This window comes from Ambystoma mexicanum, chromosome 1q (assembly GCF_040938575.1).
Source record: "Ambystoma mexicanum isolate Mex_15411 chromosome 1q, UKY_AmexF1_1, whole genome shotgun sequence".
Classification (NCBI taxonomy): Eukaryota; Metazoa; Chordata; class Amphibia; order Caudata; family Ambystomatidae; genus Ambystoma; species Ambystoma mexicanum.
The window spans coordinates 226,728,115-226,749,287 of NC_090922.1; the positions used below are offsets into that span (position 1 = coordinate 226,728,115).

A 21,173-nucleotide genomic window follows, 5' to 3' on the forward strand; every position below is an offset into this window, starting at 1 on the left:
TTTAAAGTGTGACAGCCGTGGTGTAAACCAAGGCTGTCACACTTGCATTTCCATCCCCCACACGGGGATGGAAATGCTTTCTTTTAGCATTTCACTATTTTATGGACAGCACATCTTTGCCCCACTGTCCAGCCCCTCCTAAAATGCTCATGTCACCTTTGAGAATAAGGTGAAGTGAACAATTCTGAAAGTTGCACAAATTAAACAGGCACATTCTCTGTGCTCCTTTCATTTGAACTACTTTTTGAGACTATTGTGCTACTTATTTAAAAAATCGAAAAATCTTTTTAACAGGGAATTAATGTTGCTACCTATAAAAAGTGAAGTCTATAAACATTAGACATGCCAGTGTTATGGTTATTACAACCCCTCAGTCTACATAAAATATTTCAAAAATATAAACAAAGTCTATCACACTACAAACCAAACCTTACCTTACACTACACTAATACTAGCCAAGAGTGACTTCTGGGCCAGATTACAGAAACATTGCACTGGTGCAAACGTACGTTTCCATTGTATTAGCACTGGGGCAAGGTTTTCCCTATTTTTAAAAACATTGCAACACAATATAATACCTTTTCACAGTGACAAGTGCAGTTTGGCATGTTATAAGCACCAGGGCAAAAATTGCCTTTGTACAAAAATGATACATTTTAAACACATGTTTGCACCAGGGCAAAATGTGCCCTAGTGTTAATAGCACTAGGGCAAAGTTTGCCCTGGAATGAAAACACATTGAACATGTATGTTTTTTGCAATAGGGCAATTTTTGCCCTGGTGTTTACAGCATGCCCAACTGCACTTGCCACGGTGAAAAGGTTTTCTGATATGTCCCATCATTTTAAAAAAGGACAAACTTTGCCCTAGTGCTACTACCATGCAAACTTGCAAAGTTTATGTAGTATGGCCCAATATATACTTACATATATTGGCTGCCTAAAGTAGTTCTCTATTGTGTGTTGAGGCTTGTTGTGTGATAAACTTTGTTTTTAGTCAAGTGTTTGTGTACATGTATACACAAGAGGTTGTCCAAGTTGTCTTGTAGATTCTGATGCAGACGCAAAAGCGCTCCTACCTGAGGAAACTTGTAGATCCCAAGCAACCTGGCAACAGGGATGGTCATGTAGGACTTGTCATCTCCAATGACTGCGGCCACCGGTGGCTGAGATTGGCAGCAGAAGTTGGCCAAGGCTTGCTCTTGTCCCCCCAGTAGCCGCATGGTGCCCCTCACTGCTTGTCCCACCGTGTCACAGGAGTCTGCGATACTGAAGCCCAAGGTCAGGTTGGGTAAGAGATGAGGACTTCTATTAATCTCCTCCACAGTAAATACCAGACTTCGAGCCATCTGGTAGAATATTTTTTCGAGTCTCTCAGATGAAAAGGAACAGTTAATTTAGTAAAAGATAGGTTACCTTATGAAAATAATGTGATCATTTTTCTAAGACAAAACCACACATGAGAGTCACAGTAAACCTTTTCGTCTGAACACATGCTCCGATCTACTCATGTCTAGGACTAGCAACATTTGCGCTTCAATCCGTCTGTAATTCTGCATTTGACTGAAATTGCACACATGTTCAGCTCTAAACCAGGTCTGATTAATCCCTTTGTATCTATATTTTAGCCGTTATTTTACTCTAGTATCATCTCTTTTGGCACAACGTGGTGTGGATGCCACCTGTCCATTTGGAAACATATATCGGCCTTTTTTACATCTCCATTTTCTTGTCATGCGGTCTGGCTAAGGATTGGCTTTTCGACAGAGTAACAACATCTGTGAAAGATGTATCCAGTCTTGGCATGCCATATGCCACTGCCCCGATGTTATATTTTCACTTTTTCTATCTTCTAAGCGCAACACTTAGCCTCTCCCCTCCATTTTGTGTAGAGATACATATTCTGTAAGCAATATACATATTCAAAACCCTCAGTTTATTTCTATGGATGGTGATGAAACCACCAGCAGCCTCTAGGGGAGGCCATCACTGCCCCCAGCTATTTGTTTATGAAGCTGTCCAGTAAAAAGCATGGATCTGAGTCCAACCAAGGTCCTATAGGGCCGATCATGGCCAATTCTTGGTATATGGATCCACATGTTTGCTTTGTGGGCAGAGGCATATCCAAGTGCAATCACTGTGATTGCCGGTATTTTTTTTATCAGGTCTCATGCTGCTCTGGATTTTCTGTTAGTGGATAAGGCACACATTTCTCAGCCTTTCACTGGATCATTTTGAAAATGGTAGTCCATTGTTGTCCATTGTATTGTATTGGTTGTACTTGTCATTTATATAACACCTTTTACCATTACTATAGTCTCAATGCGCCTGTAGTGGGAACGAATTCCCTGGACTGAAGTCCAGAGTGTTGGAGGTCATGGAGCAAGATTAGAATGTGTGTGTGCATTTGGAACATTAATTCTTAGCAGGGCTCGCCAGGCTCTGATAGAGAGCAACCTATGCAGTCAGGCATGTGGATGGGTGCTGGGAGGAGACAAGAGATGACATGAGTTCTAGAGACTCGCTATGTGTTCAGCGTGACCACATTTGTCATAGGTCTTCACTGCTTTTTGATCTCAGAGGTATTGAGGCATAGTCTGGTGTAAGTAGGCAGAGAATTATGTGACCATCACGACCAGATTTTGTCATAGTCCTTGCTGTATTCTGATGTGTACGGTTAGCCATGCCTGCAGCCACTGCGTTATACATATGCTTAACCTTAGCCTGCGTCACATCTACATAGGATTGTGAATGTTAGCATGCGCCAAACTTAGATGGAATGCTCAACCTTAGCCTGCGTCACATCTACATAGGATTGCGAATGTTAGCATGCGCCAAATTTAGATGGAATGCTTAACCTTAGCCTGCGTCACATCTACATAGGATTGTGAATGTTAGCATGCGCCAAATTTAGATGGAATGCTTAACCTTAGTCTGCGTCACATCTACATAGGATTGTGAATGTTAGCATGCGCCAAACTTAGATGGAATGCTTAACCTTAGCATGCGTCACATCTAGATAGGATTGTGGGTGTTAGCATGTGCCAAACTTAGATGGAATTCTTAACTTTAGCCTGCGTCACATCTAGATAAGATTGTGAATGTTAGCATGTGCCAAACTTAGATGGAATTCTTAACCTTAGCCTGCGTCACATCTAGATAGGACTGTCAGTGTTAGCATGCACCAAACTTAGATGGAATGCTTAACTTTAGCCTGAGTCACATCTAGATAGGATTGTTAATGTTAGCATGTGCCATACTTAGATGGAATCGAGATCACTAGCCTGTCTCACATCTAGACAGGATATTGAAGATTAGCAAGTGCCACAATCAGATGGAATAGTGAATGATAGCAAGCATCACACCTAGACATAATTGCAAGGACAGCAATGCCAATTAACCGATCCACTAACAATTCCACCCCTCTGCATACACCTCTCAAACTCTAACCAAACACAACCACAAGCCTACAAAACAACAATCCGTACAAAAGTCAGTACACTGCAACAACAAAACAAACCACACATAGGGCCTCATTACACGGAAGGCGGTGAGCCATGGCGCTACTAGCGCCATGGCTCATGCCGGTAAAATACCGGCACCGCCTTGGCGGAAAGGGGATTTACCGCCCCATTCCAAGGTTGGTGGGGCGGTAAATCCCCCTTCCGCCATTGCCCTTCCCCATTCCCATTTCTGCCCCATAGGGCTCTATGGGAATGGGGAAAGTGCTAATTACGGCACCGCAATTTTGCGGTGCCGTAATTAGCTCCGAGGTCCCTTAGCGGGTTGGTTTTTAACGCCTGCAAAAAGCAGGCGTTAAAGCATCTACCCGCTAAGGGACCTCGTAGTAAGGCGGTAATGGTTAACGGTCACCGTTACCATTAACGGTGGCCGTTAACCATTACCGCCTTCCGTGTAATGAGGCCCATAGACTCACACAACAGCACACAACGACTACCAACCGTAAAACACCGCAAACCCAGGCAACGGACCCACCGGGCTAAGGCTGCCAACCGCACATCACTGCTCTCTTGCACTTTTCCAGCTTATTCCCACTAACTCACCATCCCCTCCCTTTTTCAGAGCCACCAGAGCGCCAGGGGACCACTCCGGTGGTGATAGTGCGCGGTACAAATATCCTTTAACATTAACATACCTAGCAGATTATGTGGTCATTTGTTGTTTGTGTGCCCGGTCAGGTATTGGATTCTTCTGTTGATTCTTACAGCTGTGATAAAATGGTTAGGAACAGCGACAGTCTATGCTCCAACTATTTGCAACTAGGGGAGCGCTGGTTGTGCTTTCAAGTTGTTCTAGGCAGATAGCGCCATGAGTCTACCCAGATGTCGAGCGCTTACCGAACCATTTCAATTGTTACCTTTACCATGGACGGCCCATCCTATAGTTTATACATGCACAATACCTGCCCAACGCTCTCTGGTTGCAATGGTGGTGATTCTATCACAACCACTTTGAGTGCGATTTGCCTGTTTTCCTGTACATGCCAGGTGCAGTGACTAATCAATCCTGTGACATTTCATAGTGTGAAAAAAGATATGAATGGCTGTGTTTCAGCTGGTGGTGCTTGTGGGAAACCAGGGTCATGATTGCTGTATGATAGTGTGTGTGGTCCGGGGCGCAGAAAGAAGTATTGCCACCCCTCCACATGGCCACCATTGAGACGGTGCATGCATTGTGTCTAGACCAGTACAATTTTACTAAATAGATGTGAACATTAAGCCACCCTCTTTTCTTGTTAGTCCTTCCTCAAGTGCATGGTTAGTATTAACACTGGAAATATTCTAGCTAAGGGACTCGAGGCACTACAGGGTAGCAAGACAGCTACATGGCCACCTTGGTCTTCAGATAGAATGCAACACTGACATGGCTGCAAAGGTGAACTAGTCATGCTGGTTTGAAGACCCATGCAGAAACCGTGGTTGCATGGATGTTGTGTGTATTTAGCAGGACCCCTGAAAGTTACAGTCTACTACTGAAAAAGACATGTCACCCCTCAGAGGAATCGCCCATGAGGCATGCAAAGTCCTTGTGCCACGTGTGATCCCCTGAGTAGTAGGGGCCCCCTTGAACCACAGGAGCTTCAAGTATGGAATTTTGCACCCCTGGAGATAGCATGTGTTGGCTCATTGGCTATTATCACACCAGGCCAAGTTGAATGAGTAAAATGGCTGCGGGGCCTGGGGGGATGGGTATTTATTCTCTGACCTCCCTATTTTCATGTACACCAGGAAGCTCACTTTTTAGATTTGTCTATCTGTGATCATTAACTACTCTAACATCAAGAGGATGAAAGAGTAACAAAGACGACATCAACAAAATAGTAACAGGTTCATACCTTCCACACGATGCCTGGTCAGGGGCCTCCTTGAAGTTGGTGTCTGCTCCGCTCTTCTGATAGTGGATTGGAAAGAGACCCCCAATAATAATGTCCCCTTCACGGGCATAAACCTCAGTATTCAAACTTTGGTCTATACAGGCCCTGCTCTGGGCATAGGAGACTTTAAGAATGAGCATACATAGGCAGCTGGCTGCTGCTCCGAGAGTTATCTTGTAGCTTCCATACCGAAGGCCCATCATCATGACGATCATAATGGCTATCATCATATCGTGATAAGCAGTCCCTGAAAACCTTATGGTGTATTAGTATGTTTTGTGATGAAAACCTATTTAGCCAACATTTAGAGTTGTCAACTCGTACCGTATGACTACCTCTTTTATTAATTCCAGCCTTTTGCATATTTGTGAAAAGATTTGAAACCATAAAATCATACCCCTTTGAGAAGGCAAGCTGATGGTCCAAAACTCTTTTTCTAGAAACCAAAAACGTCGGTCCACACAGTCCCACTAAAAAACATACATCCAAGTGATTTCCCAATCATTGGAAACATGCTTGAATGTTAATAATCATAGAATCTAAAATATCACATTGTTCAGCCATTCAAATCACCCTCTTTCCCTCTTAGATTACTCTCTGCGTAAGGAAGGAACTACTTTAAGAAACATCCATTCAAAATACCTGATCACTTTTAAAAAACAAATTCATAACATAAAATCATGCATACAAATTGTGCTCGTTGTAGTGCAAAGAGCTATATAAAAAGAACGTCCCTCTGACAGCAATAACCTTCCAAAGATCCAACGACAAGAGCCATGACATAGAAACACATTCCCTTAAGGAAGTACCTTCTTAAGGGGGTGAACACCAACTTTTAACAGGGCATCATATTGTTACTGAAAATATTTACATAACAACTGCCTTCACTAACTTGATCCAATTACAGCTCAAAATTCATTTTACTAATTGGCGTCTCTGGGAAATAGCATTCTCATTTTTCAGGTGCACCAGCAATAAAAGAGCAGTGTGTATGAGGCAGGAACATAGTCCTGTAAGGCCAATTGATATGTGTCAATATTGACTAACTCTAAAAGTAAAGAATATGAAGTTTTAAGATCTGTGCTAAAACCTGCACAAATTACACATCCACGCTACATTCGCTGTGTTGCCTGGACAGCATCACACACAAGCTCATTGTGTAGAGTTACTATACAAATAGAATCACTCCTCCAATCACACACTATTTGCTGTTCATTCTCTTGGTCATCATTTCATTTGATCATTGTTGATTTTCCACAGCTCTTTTCCCGCCATTGTTTGGTTGACTATCTGCAAATTAGTATGAAATGGTATAGATGTGGTCGTGTAGTATAGAAATGTCTGTAGTTACAGAAGAAGAGAAAAGCAACCGCCTTGTTGACTCAACAGCATGGGAGTCAGTTCCATCAATGCTGGTTCAATATATAAAGGGATGCATGTTTCATCCGAGGCCCCTCGTGCCAGCCCATTGTAACATCTGCAATTTAAACAAAATTACTTTAAGGTTGCAATTTTCACGAAAGAAGCTAATTGGCACTGGGGAGCATTTGCCTCAGAGGATTGAGTGGTTCAATGGATCAGTGGCTATATTTCACTTCTTCTAATCTTACCCGGTTAGGGGTAATCACTGATGTGGCAGGAAATGTCTACAACAAAACCACAACACCAGTTTCATTTGGACCTGTGAGTTGTGTACCGTATATGGAAATAAAATATAAAACACACAAAAGCAATTACCCATTCCATTCCTCCTGCTCATTCCGTAATGACAATAGAGCTTGTCACACAAAGGGCTACCTCAACTGGGACACAGCTTGTCTCTGTCTCCTTGATCAGTACCCATTTTATGTACACTTCACAAGGCGATGCTTGGATTTACAGGCACTTCCCCAGGGGTCTTACCTTTCTCACTGGCTTTTCAACTGCTACTCTGCACCTCTTGCCCGCCGCATTGCTACTTTCTGCTCCAATTTTCAGTGTTATGCAGATGACACCCAGCTCTCTTTCAGGATCTCCTCAGCCACCTGTGCTCCTTCTCTTATACCAGACTGTCTGGCCGCAATTCAGGAATGGTGTGCCGCCAATGATCTGTGCCTTAATGTCAGTAAGACTGAGATCCTGCTCATTGGTACACCTGTTCCATTCTTTCCTCACTCTCTCAGGCCGCCCACACTGTGCCCTCTTCCTGCTCCCTCCTTTGAGGCTAGGAACCTTGGTGTCATCTTCGACTCCACCCTCCCCTTCTCTCCTCACATCTCCGACATCTCTAAGAAGTCAACCTACCATTTGCACCTCATCAGAGGTACTCTTCCTTTTCTCACTTTCCCCCAGAAGCTCACTGTCTCGAGAGCTCTGGTCCTCTCAAGGCTGGACTACTGCAACAGCCTCTTTCTAAATCTGCTGGCCTCTGCTCTTTGACCAATATATCTTATCCACAACAGGACTGTGAGACTCTGGAGCTCTGAAATCTCTCAATCGGCTCCCTGTGGTAGCAAGGATCAAGTTCAAGACCCTTTGCATCGTACACAAGGCTTTCTGGGGCCTGGTACCGCACTACCTTCAACTTTCTCTTCCTAAAAATCTTCCTTCTCGAGCTCTACGCTCATCGACCTCCAACTCTCTCCCTGGCTGGAACCTCCCTCTGTAACAGCCTCCCTGCCTCTCTCAAACTTTAGCAGCGCCACCTCCGGTTCCGGAAGCAACTCACAACCATACTTTTTGCTTCCGCTTTCTCTCTTCCTCTCCCATGCTGATGTCCCTGACTGCTCCGCGTGCTGGTCACTTGGCTGCCCTCTGAACTCTGGCGCAGGCTCCTGCATGTCCAATTGTCCTCGCACTGCCTCTGGGCTCCCCCTGCACTTAAGGACCTGTACCTGTAACCCTACAGTCCCGTCTTAATGCGCTTGCAAGCCGCCTGCTGGCTGCACTTATTGAGTTACCTGCACTTCTCCCTTCCCCTCGGCACTTCTCCCCTCCCTCTTCCTCACACTTGCGCAATCTGATTGGCACAAGGCCTAGCAAGATGGTCATTTTGTCCTCCCTTTCTTTCCCCTCCATTTCTTGTCACGCCTAGAAACACCTGTGTACAGGCACGTTATAAATGTCATATCATATCAATTAGAGCCTTCATTGCAAGTTTGCTGGTTGACTAGAGAGCTGAAAGCAGTGAGGAGAACAAAGGAGAAGCAAATATTGTGGGCTTCTACTGTGGTTAGAAGCCGGATTCCACAATTTCTGATAGTCTTCAGAGAAGACAACATGCTGTAATAATCCATCGAAAATTATCACAAAATTGCTTGTGTAGTTTCCAAAAGCTCAATTTGAATCCATAAAACATTTCATGGTATACACTGGTACGGGTACTTAGACAAGCACTTTTTTTAAGATAGTTAGTAAAGAATCTATCTTATCAACCTATCAACAGACTGCCACTGGAGCTCACTATCTGAACATTAGACTTCCTCTTGCGGAGGACTCTGTATGATATGGGAATTGCTGGTGTCTTCCTGCGTACATTAGAGACCCTACACTCTGACTCCATGGTTCGCCTCAGGCGTGGCAATAATGGCGAACTGAGTGGCATTATTAATGTGGAGCAAGGGGTTTGGCAGAGGTGCGTACTTGCCCCCCGCCTCTACAACCTGTATGTAAATGGTCTTCCATCCTTTTTGGAAACTCTTACTGCTGATGTCCCTTGGTGCATGGGCAGGAAGAATCCTATTATGAGTTATGCCAATGATGCAGCTTTGCTGGCCAGGAACACAAAGTCCCTTCAGTGTCTTGTAGAGGGGTATGCCAGATATATGACTGCTAGGGGACTGAAGGTAAATGCTGATGAATGCTATATAATGTGGTTTGCCAAGAAACATCTTCATGACCCTACACTCCTTCTTGATGGCCACAGACTTAAGGTCTGCCAGTGCTTGGAGTATCTTGGCATAGGGTTCAGTAGCCCGCTAAATTGGAAGGAACATTTAATAATTAGAAGGCTAAAAGTGAAACAATCTTCTGGCAGCATCTTCAGATTCGCCAAATCCCTGCAACATGTTTCCGTTAGCCATATGTTGAATGTAGCGAGCTCTGGAGTGTGGGCTATGTGGGGGTACTCCAAGCAGAGAAGAATTCTTTAATTTCTCATCTCTTGGGAGTACTACCAACAGCAGCATCTTTTAATACACCCCTAAAAAAAAAGTCTCCCTCACATCGCTGAAACCTTGCAGATTAAACCTGTTCTTTTTTTGGCTTTCCCTGTGGATGAGCAAGGAAGAAAATGTAACTAAAGTTCTGATTAACCGTCTGCTGTCTCTAGGTGACTCCTATAAAGTCGACTGGTTATTTTATATTAAAAGAACTCTTGGCTCTGTGGGGTTGGAACCTGGTTTCTCCAATCCACATGCATTACTGATACATCTATGAATGAACTCAAACAGCAGATTTTGTTAACGTTTATCACTGCTCTCTCCTGTCACAAGCTAGATTACACATGTTACAGCTAAACAGGACTCCAAAGTGAGTACTTACCCTGACCCCACACTTGCAATATAGCGGATTTACTGCAAGAATAAATGGTGTCGATGGTACATAAATTGGGCCATATTTCCTATAGAAATCTCAGGCTACTGGGCATATTGCAGAAAGGGTGGTGCAAACATTGCCATTAATATCCAAATTCGCCATTGCAGAAACCGCACACCACCATTTTTGAGTAATGAAGGAACTGACGCTGACCCAACGCTGTGCAGGCGAACCAAGCAATTTCAGGAAGTACGCGACCAGGAAACGAAGGACCCGATGCTGTGGAACTACGAGGTAAGAGGAGATTAGAAAAGGGGGGCATTGAAATTGCCTCGAAGCATTTGTTGGCGTAATCTCTGTTGTCGAAGAAGCAACAGGATACCATATATAGATTCATAAACAGAACACTCTCTTCTGGCTCTATCTCCACAAAATTGATCTCACTGCATAGTATACAGTCATTACATTTATGAGGGCCATATTGTGGTACTATATATATATTTTTTACCCCTATCCACAGGCCTCCGTAAGGACGGTTGTCTTTCCTTTCTTAGCCTTGCATTCAATAATAGAATATCTATCAATATATCCTTTATTTATTTATATATTCATTTATAAAGCGCTCAAAGCCCAGAGGCAGATAGGTGCTTTCACAACTTAAGAAGGTGGTTACAGTTATTTGGAGCATAGCGTCATGGTTGCAAAGTTACATTTTTTAAGTTACATTTTTACACACTAAACAATATGCATTTATATGCATTTATATACACAGCTAGTACAGGTATAAATTTGGTGCCTAAGTGACTATTGCGAGAGGTCTGTTCTGAAGAGTAATGTTTTTAGGTTTTTTCTGAAAGACTGAAGGAGGTGTTGTTTCTGACATGGGTAGGAAGTGCATTCCACAGTTTGGCTGCTATAGTAGGGAAGCTTTCTCCTCCTGCTTTCTGTCTTTTGGGGTGGCGAGGAGGTTAGTCTACGGGGAACATGTTGGTCTGTTGGATTCGGCTTTGTGGATGATGTTACTGAGGTATAAGGGTCCTTATTTGAGATGCATTTGTGGATAAGTGTCAAGATTTTGAAGTTAATTCTGTCCTGGACCGGGAGCCAGTGGATCTTTCTCCTAGGAATGTTTAAGGCAGCTCTGATGGTGTTGTTTTAGTCATAAGCCATGTCTCTTGAAGCATAATGCACTGCCTTCCTGGCAACCCCCCCACTTGGGGAGTGTTGTTCTGTATCCCTTCAGTCCAACTACCAGCATTTATGTCTGCACTTACCTTGCACTTGCCACCATCTGTGCTGTTCGATTATCTTATTTATTCTACTATCCCATGTACTGCACTTCCCCTCTCCCTTACCCCCAAGCACTTTTCCCTTTCCCCCTTCCCATGCACTTGCGCGATCTGAATGACACCTGGCCTAGTAATATCATTGTCTGTCTTCCCCTGTTCCCCATCCCTTGCCTCGTCGCGCCTCGAAATACTTGTGTATAGGTGAGTTATAAATGCCATGTCATATCATATTCACATCATATTCTCTTAAACTTCATATCCTTCATTTTGTATAAATTTGGAGTGCCCTCTTGTGTTCCATGATAATATAGCCATGTGGTGATCGTCAACTCGTTCACTTCATCATCCTTTACTTGTAATGGCTCTAGGTAGCCACTCCCAGGTAGGGCTGCAGATCTCTGCCCATGCCTCTTCTCCAGTCTTGTCTGACCTCTAATATTATTCCATCCATAGGATGGTGAGCTATGACATTTTTCCATACATTATCCCATGTTTAAAAGAATATGTGGCTTGCTCCATAACAAGATCTGCAACTGGTGAATACCCATACCTGCAGATGTAAATTCAATAAAATCAATATCTGCCAAAGTTATTACACACAACTGCAGAATAATCACCCACAGATTTAGAATAGCAGATTGATTTAAATATACTTTTTCCTCATCCGCAAAGAGATGCCTAGCGATCAGTAGTCGTGAGTCTCCATAATCCTTTTGAGTTTTTGTCTTTATAGACTTCACGATCCAATGCAGTATATATCCTCCATCTCCTCACTGTTAATCTCCAATGATATGTCACCAAGCATACCCATGCTAGTTGGACTATCTAATGACACATTAACATCTTCTGGTTCAACCTTAAGGACTTCCTCATTTTCCTTCATTTCCGCATCCTGTCCCTTCACTAGCCAATCATCCATTGTTGAAGGGGCTTGCTTCTTTCTCCTTTTAGCCTCTTTTTTGCTGGGCGCCACCTCCTCCTCTACTTCATATTTCCCATCCTGTGTGTCTTTTAGGTCATATTTAGCGGAGTCTTTGCCCTTTTGACATTTCTTCCCCTTTTGTTTATTTTTTTGTTTGGACCTTTTTGTCTTTTTCCGCTTGTTACACCGCCTTTCATATCCATCAAGGATTCTATTTTAATTAGCAGAACATTCTTGCTCTATAATAGCCATGTCCTGATTAGTGAACTGGGATGCAGAGGGAATCAAAATACATTCTTCTGTCTGGGATACTGAGTTCTGTATGGTATTAATAACTTTTTTCAGACTCATTCGTGCTTATATCAACTTCAATCCTTTCTTCATCATTAATATTTGCTTGTAGCGTTTTATCTTCCAGTTTAACCACTGCAACTTTGACCGGAGCTAAACTAAGATGATGCTCTTGAGCTGCCTTCAAAACATAACTATAGCTTTTAACAACTGGGTCATGCCAGACTTTACAGCACAGTTAGAATGATGAGGCATAGACGTAGAAGATATTTAAACTCGGGGATACAGATAGTGAGGTGGATTGTGTCGTAAGGGGCTCATTCTTTTTTTAATCTCATTAAGCGATTGATTACTAACAGTTGTTTCCTGCTGCAGACTGTAGCACAGGTTAAGGAGGGAGTTGCTGTCAATTATACTTTCCTCCTGATGTCTGTTGGTCACTTCGCCTACCACTTCATTTGGCAGTTTTTCAGCAGCAGTACTATGAGTATCCTTCACCACAGCATTTGCTTTGAAAAAGGCTGGATTTTTCCTTGACTTTCTCTACGCCCACAGCGTCTAGATGTAAGGCCACAATTAACGCGGTAGTAGTATTCGTAGCTGCTTTATCTGCCTCTAGCTCTTTCGGTGCACTTCAGAGATTATAAGGCATAAACAGTGGCATTTGCAAATCCTACCTGTTATCTCCACAAACAGATAACCATACTCTTTCCCCTCACAAGGGTTTCCAAGTGCAGCCTGTTGTCTCTGCGTAATTCTCCAACCTCAAATCTGCTGTCAACGGACTGCAGACTGCACTTTCTCGCACTTGCTAGCAATGCAAGTTTTTATAGTCCGTTGATGCAGCTTCAATGTAGAACAGAGAACAAATGTGGCCAACCATCAAAATGGCAGACTAGACTTTCTTGCGCTTGCTAACCCATTGGCCCAAGATTGGGATAAAAAGTAGTTAAGCATACTAAATAAATGACATTTCACATTTGTTAAGAGCAAGGATTAGTATACTGGAACCTCCCTAACACACTATTTACTTCACAGGAATGTATGGCCCTCTTGTCTCTTCCCTCAGCCCTTCTGGATTAAACTTTCTATCTAGCTGCTCCTGGCATGCTGCACCTTCAGACCTTATTTAGTTTTATTTTATTTATTATTAATTTGGATGGCACCCACTGCAAGTAATTTGTTTTGGAGTGTTTTTTCAAAATATTTATATATACTGTATCTACTAACAAATATTGAAATTCATGCTCTTCTTGATTCTTTCAGATTTCTTTCACAAAAACTGTTTCAAAGCATTCTGAATATTAGAAAAAAAATCCCAATTCAAACATTTGTTAGATGTACTTCATATGTTCGCAAATATTCACTCCATGATGTTGTATATTCTGATTGTGAAAAGATGCCATTCCTACATCTTGGAAAAATGCAGATACAGCTTTATTGACATTCCACCTTGGTTTTTAAGTCTCTGAATAAAACAGGTTTGATCTCTTCCACATTTGCCTTTGAGTAATCCATGAAAAAATAAACTTTGTAGCTGCAGAGTGTCATTAGCCTTATAAAAGTATATTTCTTGGAAAACACCAACAATATTTTAGTTACATTCCCCAAAATATTGCCTCCACAATGTACTTCAATCATTTCTGGATGTTTCAAATGCATCATATCGTCACACATGGGTAAAATTGACTCCTTTTCATTCCAGAAACTCCATGTCATAAGACATCCACTTCTTCTAATCCAAGATTATCAGAGATGCCAAGCTGTTCTGCATATAGCTTCACCCAATTAATCTACAAATCTCCTAACATCCAGTCTTCTTTTTCATATGCCTGCTTGCAACAATTCAAACAAGAAATGAAGCACGTTCTACCCTGTCCTCATCTGCAGCTTAACTCCTCCTCCACAAAAAGAAAGCCTGATTGGTCAGCCGTCCATGGACATCCTTGATGTCCGCTGCCTGTACAGTCCACTTTCAATGCAGGACACAATGAAAGGGCCTGGATGGCACATGCAATACATTCACGAACAGCCGCAGACCTCCACAGACGTCAACACACAGGGCAGCCCTTTTACTCTTTTTACATTTATCTCTCTAACACTCCCTGATTGCCTACTTTCGAACAGTGACTCATCTGTCTGCGAATCTCATCCAAGAACTCTACGTGTAACCTTGTCACTCAGTTCAACCGCTCAGATGTACCTTTCAACTCTGAGAGTGCATTTGTGCTGTCATTCAAAGCCTCCTCTATCACAAAATACAGTGCACATGTGTACAGCTTTCTATTTTCAGATTCAACATCTACAACCCTCAAACTCCATCTAAGAAGAAGAAGAAGAAGAAGAAGAAGAAGAAGAAGAAGAAGAAGAAGAAGAAGAAGAAGAAGACAATTCTTTATTTCTGGCATGAAGAGCCATAAAAGATGATAACCAAGCAAATACAAATATTGCACGCAAAACAGAACACGATGTAAAATACATACAAATACAACAACTTTAAAACATCCAAAAATTACCAGTGAATAAATATTATAATCCAATTGAACTATTTGTACTGCAGTAAATAGATTCTAGGTTTCAGCACCCATTCCATAAATAGATACATCTTAGATGCACAGTTTATAATAGGAAGAGATAAAAGCTGCAGTCAAGTGCCTAATCCCACAATCTATATGCATTGGATGAAGATACTTGTGTCTCAAACTAGCATTTATGGGGGAAACTACTAAAAAATGCATCAGTCGTCTACATCATGCCAGCCAAAAAAACACAGATTAGCTTCTTTGCTACTTTTATTCACAGAGAGAGGAGTACCCTTTGTAAACAGCATGTTAATTCTCAGACATAACAAAATTGCCTTCTTTCAGGGATCAGTGGAACAATAAATATAGTTGGGTAACCCCAAAATAGGCCTAATTGCAAAATATCCCAGAATACTAGATTTATGATTTATGGGACTCTAAGGCCTCTCTTTGATTATGGTTCAAGGCCAAACATGACTTCACCACTGACATTGACTCTTCTTTACTCCTGACAGTTCTAATACTGAAGCACTCTGCTAAGTCAAGAGAGTTAAAGGAGGCACACACATAATTGAACCAATCAATCTGTTTAAAGTCAGACTAGGATTGCCCCATAAATGCAGCCAGTAGTTCAGAGGCTGTAATTGAAAAGGATGTGAAATATGTGGAAAGCTGCTTCTTGATGTACCAAGTAGTCCGGAAAGCCCTGATTCATGCCCACGATTGTTCTGAGGAAACAGTTCTCTTTTCTTTCAAGGAGATTGGAATATAGATGCCCCAAGATTGCTGCACCATACGAGCCACCAGCAGCAATTTTGTATGATCCATGGGGAGGACCTCCACTTTATGACCATACCTAATTATAGACCCATTTATTTGAACAAATTGAATCGCTTGGTTACCAATGTGGTGATGCCATTTTAGTCTTTTTGTCAAATTGACCCCCAAATATGAGAATGAATCAACCCATTCCAATCTACATGCATCAATCCCTATTGGGGTGTTAGTTTTATTAGTGGGGACAAAACACATTACTTTGGATTTATTTGCATACATGTTTAGGCCTCTTACCAACATAAACTCCTGAAAATATAAAACCAGTGTTTGGAGAGCCTTTTTGGTTCTAGCAATAAGGACTACATTATCTGCATTCATTAGCACCTACCACCTATTTTACATACGGCACTTGTTGAACCAGACAACATGGAAGTAAACAAATCCATTTATATAAAAGACGAAGTCCTGACTGACTGACTGAATAAATCATCAACACCCAGCTCAAACTGTTTAACCTAGGAACATGAGATTTGGAAGGTACATTGTTGTCATGACGTAGGCACCCACCTAGGAATGATTTTTGGAAATTCTGTCCCTAAGTTGTTGAAAAGGGGGGTGAATTTTTTAATGAGGATACTTATATCTCAAAAACCAAAGATGTTACAGGAGTGAACATTGGAATTTAGATTCTTCTTCAAAAATAGAGAAACAGGTTTTTTACCATTTTCCGATAATTCAATTAAGGGAGGCGGAAAAAAGGGGAGAATGGTTTTGGAAGGATACTGATATCTCACAAACCGAAGTGTACATTTCAAGTTTTCATTATAAAGTAAGTTCACGTGTCAAATCTCTTGCTCCTAACATCATTAGTTCTCAAGATATGGATATCACTAAAACAATACTCTTTTTCACATCTGACAGTTGAGTCATAATATATAATTACAATTTTATATTATACTATTACAATTTAATATTACAGTAATTGTAAACAGAATAATAATAACATATTTTTAATGTGCCGGATGGATGCCCTGCCCACAATTTAGCTGATTGGCATCCATGTATGAGAAACAAAGAGAATTAACAAAAACTCACCTCAGTTAATGTCAGCGAGCGTGCAACCCAAATGGATGGGCATAGACGTGAGGGCAAACATCGATGTGAATGGTTGCGTTTTTTGCTTTTTTTTTAAATTAGGTGATTATATTTTTAAGCTGCGTTGGTCTGGTCCTAGATACGGTAAGGTTTGTTTTGCAACAAATCTAATGCGTAGACTTTAAAAGTAGCAGGATTGAAATAAGGGAAGACTGCTTCTCGCATTGGCATTTTTACATGGCCTGTTCCAGAATGAGCTCCCCTAACTCTCTGGTAATCCTAGCACCTGAAGGGAGAACCGTTAATGTAGTTTACAAAGAAGTACTCAAATAGTTTTTTTTGTAGTTTGCAGATGCCAAATAAGTCATTTAATTTGTCTGTCTCATTGTCTGTTTGCAATTACAACACAAAAACATTTCTGGATGGACATCAATGGAACAGCTATCTTTCTTTTGTAGCCAATATGCCCTGACTAACGTCTGCAATAAATATTGCTTATTATGTTAAGACATCAACCTGTAAATTATATTTCATACCGTTTGAACAAAAATTCATGTGTCCTTTAAAAACAATCGTACCAAATCCCCAAATCCACATGAGAGATGCCACGGGCAACATCTAGTTTACATATCAATTAAAAAGTAAAGGAGCTAGCACACAGCCTTGTCTAATGCCCCGCATTGCACTGATTGTATCTGAAAGTTGCCGTAGAGTGTTAAGACGCACTCTAACTGATAAATTACTGTGCATTTCAATTAGACACTCCAGCAACGATGTTGGCATACCGAGAGCCGGAAGAAAGCCCATCGCTTTTCACGATTAACACAATCAAATGCAGTGCTTAGGTCCATAAAAGCACCATAAATAGGTACCCCATACCCATCTAAGAAGATTTGGTAAAGGTATTCTTTCATTTTCAAAAGAATGTTTTTGTACTACCTTTTTTGATAATAATATATATATAAGAACGATATCTATAAGGATACAGTGTTTTCTATCTAGTGAATTCAAATGGCCATGCACTTCCAACTGTATCCACTTGCTTACATCAAGTGGCAGTTAGTAGTACTAAAAATGTGTTTGGCAAATGCATTTTCCTTGCTTGTAAAACATTTAAAAATGTTGCTGATGCTAATGCACCTATGTATTGTGCCTTCTAGTGAAGTGCTGCTAAAAAGAAGCATTTCTGAACACAATGCTTTTGCTTATAGATGAGGTTACACTATTTTCCAGGCACTGCTATCTGATACCATACAGCACCAACATTGTCCACCTCCTCACATCAACTGCCAGTTAAGAGTACTATATGAACCTTTGGCAAATGCATTTTCTTTATTTGAACACATTTAAAAATGTTAGTGCTGCTTATGCACCAATGCATTGTGTGTCTTTTTCTAAGGTGCTCTTTCTCTTAAAAACAGCATAGCTGAATGCTACAGTTTAACTTATGTATAAGGAAATAGTATTTTCCAGGCACCACCATCAGATGCCATATAGTGCTATGTTACTCCTGGTCATGCAAAGTGCCAGTTAATAGAAGTATACGAATGTTTGGCAAGTGCCTTTTCCTTGTTTCTCGAATATAGACAAATGTTGGTTCTGGTAAACCCCAATGCATTGCGTGTCTTTAAGTGAACTACTGTTAAAAAAAGGCATAGCTGAACACAGCAGTTTAGCAGTTTTGCTTATGTATAAAGGTACAGAATTTTCCAGGCAGGGCTAGAGATACCACATAGTTGCAACATGTTACACCTCTAACATGAAGTGCCACCTGATAATGCTGTGATACTTTTTGCCAAGTGCATTTTTCTTCTCTGTTAAAAATGTCAACATGTTGGCAATATTTTCAGCTTATGGGTGCATTTCCAGCACCAACAACTTTCACATTTTTCACAAATAAATAACACACACGTGTAAAACACTCCCATAGCACTTTTAACTGGCACTTCATATGAGCACGTGCAAACTATTACAACTGCATGGCCATCTAATAGCACCACCTAGAAAATACCATATACTTTCACACTAGCCAAAATGGGTGCCATTACCAATGCACCTTTTTAACATCACTCGGTTAAAAGACAAACAATGTATAAGTGCATTACCAGCACCACCATTTTTACATTTTCATCAAACAAATAAAACATACATAGCAATTACTCGCACTACACTATTAAATGACACTTAATGTGAGCAGGTGCACAATGTTCCAACTACATCGCCATCTGATACCACTGCCTAGAAAACACCACATCCATATATGAAAAAAACAGTAACATGTATCGCTATGTTTACTCTAATACAACAGTTTTACCTTACAAATGTCTCTACACAAACCCAAACTATAATTCCATCTCTCAAAACAAAACCACCCTTTCTACATTGTTCCCTTTAACATACAACTCTACAGTAGCCATCATACAACGTTATTTACTGATTTTTCAATTGGCTTCTGCTACCATGATAAATGCCAAGCCCTACTACTTATACCAGTGCACAGTTATCACATGTACCAACTACCTTTCTTTTACATTTACAGAAAAAGGCTAAAACGTAAGTATATTAATGTACTATATATTTGACCATAATTGTAATAACCTAATTTTACTGTGAATTAGCCTAAACAATATTTTTTTACTTTATGAACGTACAAATTTCATTGCAGCAACCACACATTTTCCCATTACAGCACAACACTCCACCGTATTCAATAGCACCACCACTCCCGTGTTTACTAATGCCACCACTGGGCAACACATCACTACAAACACTTTATCACAGATGCCCCATCACGTACACATACTTATTCCACACACTTCAGAATTGCAATCTAACATTTGCTGAAAACACCAGAGTTCTACAACCTCTCACTATAACAACCTCTCCTACCACAATGATCATATATACTTCTCTCTCCCACATGTTACTCCCATATCAACCTTCTGCCTCATCCCAGGACTAAACATTATTCTATATCTTCTTTCCTACACTACTCTTTCTCTCATATAGCTTCACTACTTACAACTCATTCATTGATTCTTAGATTTCACCATCCTTATACTGTTTCTCAAATAAAATGATTTTAAAATATCTCGAGAACCCTCTTCCTCATATCACTACACCACACATCAACAACCTAATCCAACACTCCTCTTCCCAGTACCCAACATGTATGTATATATTCTTACTCATAACACTCTTTCTCATAAAACTTTACTTACACCAAAACATTCCTTCCTCCATTCCCTCCTTCTTTATACCAGCCATTACTGAAAACACATTACTTTAATTATGTTCACCTCCCTCCTTCCAGGCAAAGTACAACAGTCAGCACTATCAAAACTAATCCACCTCCTTAAAAAAATAAAAATAAAACAAATGTAGTACAGAAGCTACAACTCAAGATCAACCTCAAACTATATCTAGCAATGTCAATGTCGCCACGGTAAAATATTTAAAGAAATCAATTTTACGAATACATTTTGGGGCAGGGTTCTTACCAATCTCATAAAAAAATCTGAAAAGTCACGTTCTGCACTTAAAAACGACCAGCAAAAAATGATCCTTGAAGTTTTTATTGACAGCATATTCAAATTAAAAGGAAATGTTTGTATACTACTTTCAAGCAGAATGAAACCACTAACTAAATGTATTAAAACATTACAAAAACAACCTCTAAACATGTGCAGTGTCAATATAGATACTTTTTCCATCTACTGCGCAGGAGAATGGTTTCACACCAGTAGTATGGAACCATATTTCAATGAGGGAGCATATAAACAACAACAAACAAAGCCAATTGCAATAGACAATAATGGACATGGCAATGACTTAATAGCAGACACCATTATGGCAAAAGAAGCCTTAATAGAGAAATCTTCCCCAATACATTTTCAAACAGGTGTTCCTTTTGTCCAGACAGGTCGTCCAGTATACGAATTGATGTGCAGCTCAATATGCAAGGTGCACCAACAGTCATTCCAATGCTTATGACAATTCCTCAATCAATATGTTAAAACAAAAAAGGCAAAGGTAGGATAAAAACTTTACTAAGCATGGACTTTATCCCAGTGTGCATCCACACTGGACTACAAGGACATTCATTAACTTGCATTTTAGGAACTGCTTGTAAAAGCACGCTCCATCATATAAAAAAAGTGTTAGCCACGCACAATTCTACACTGCGAAACCTTTTGGAAGGATTATACTATGCAAAAAGTCTTGCTATAGAACTACAAAAATGAAATGACAATCTCCTATATGGAACAGCTGAAGAATCCCTGAGACAAATACAACAAATACAAAGTAAATATTTTGGAACTGAAGTAGAGCTAGAAAATACAGTTAATTTAGAAAACATTAAACAAC

General features: G+C 40.8%; 1 protein-coding gene across 1 annotated transcript in view; it reads right to left on the bottom strand.

Annotated features, from left to right (window-relative positions):
- The window catches only part of LOC138554570 (extracellular calcium-sensing receptor-like), a 41,281-nt gene extending 39,933 nt beyond the window's left edge, over window positions 1–1,348 (bottom strand). The window contains exon 1 of the mRNA XM_069642595.1: window positions 1,079–1,348. Within this exon, the coding sequence (XP_069498696.1) occupies window positions 1,079–1,348 (270 nt within the window). The remainder of the gene's footprint in view (window positions 1–1,078) is intronic.
- Between the last annotated feature and the right edge of the window lie 19,825 nt (window positions 1,349–21,173).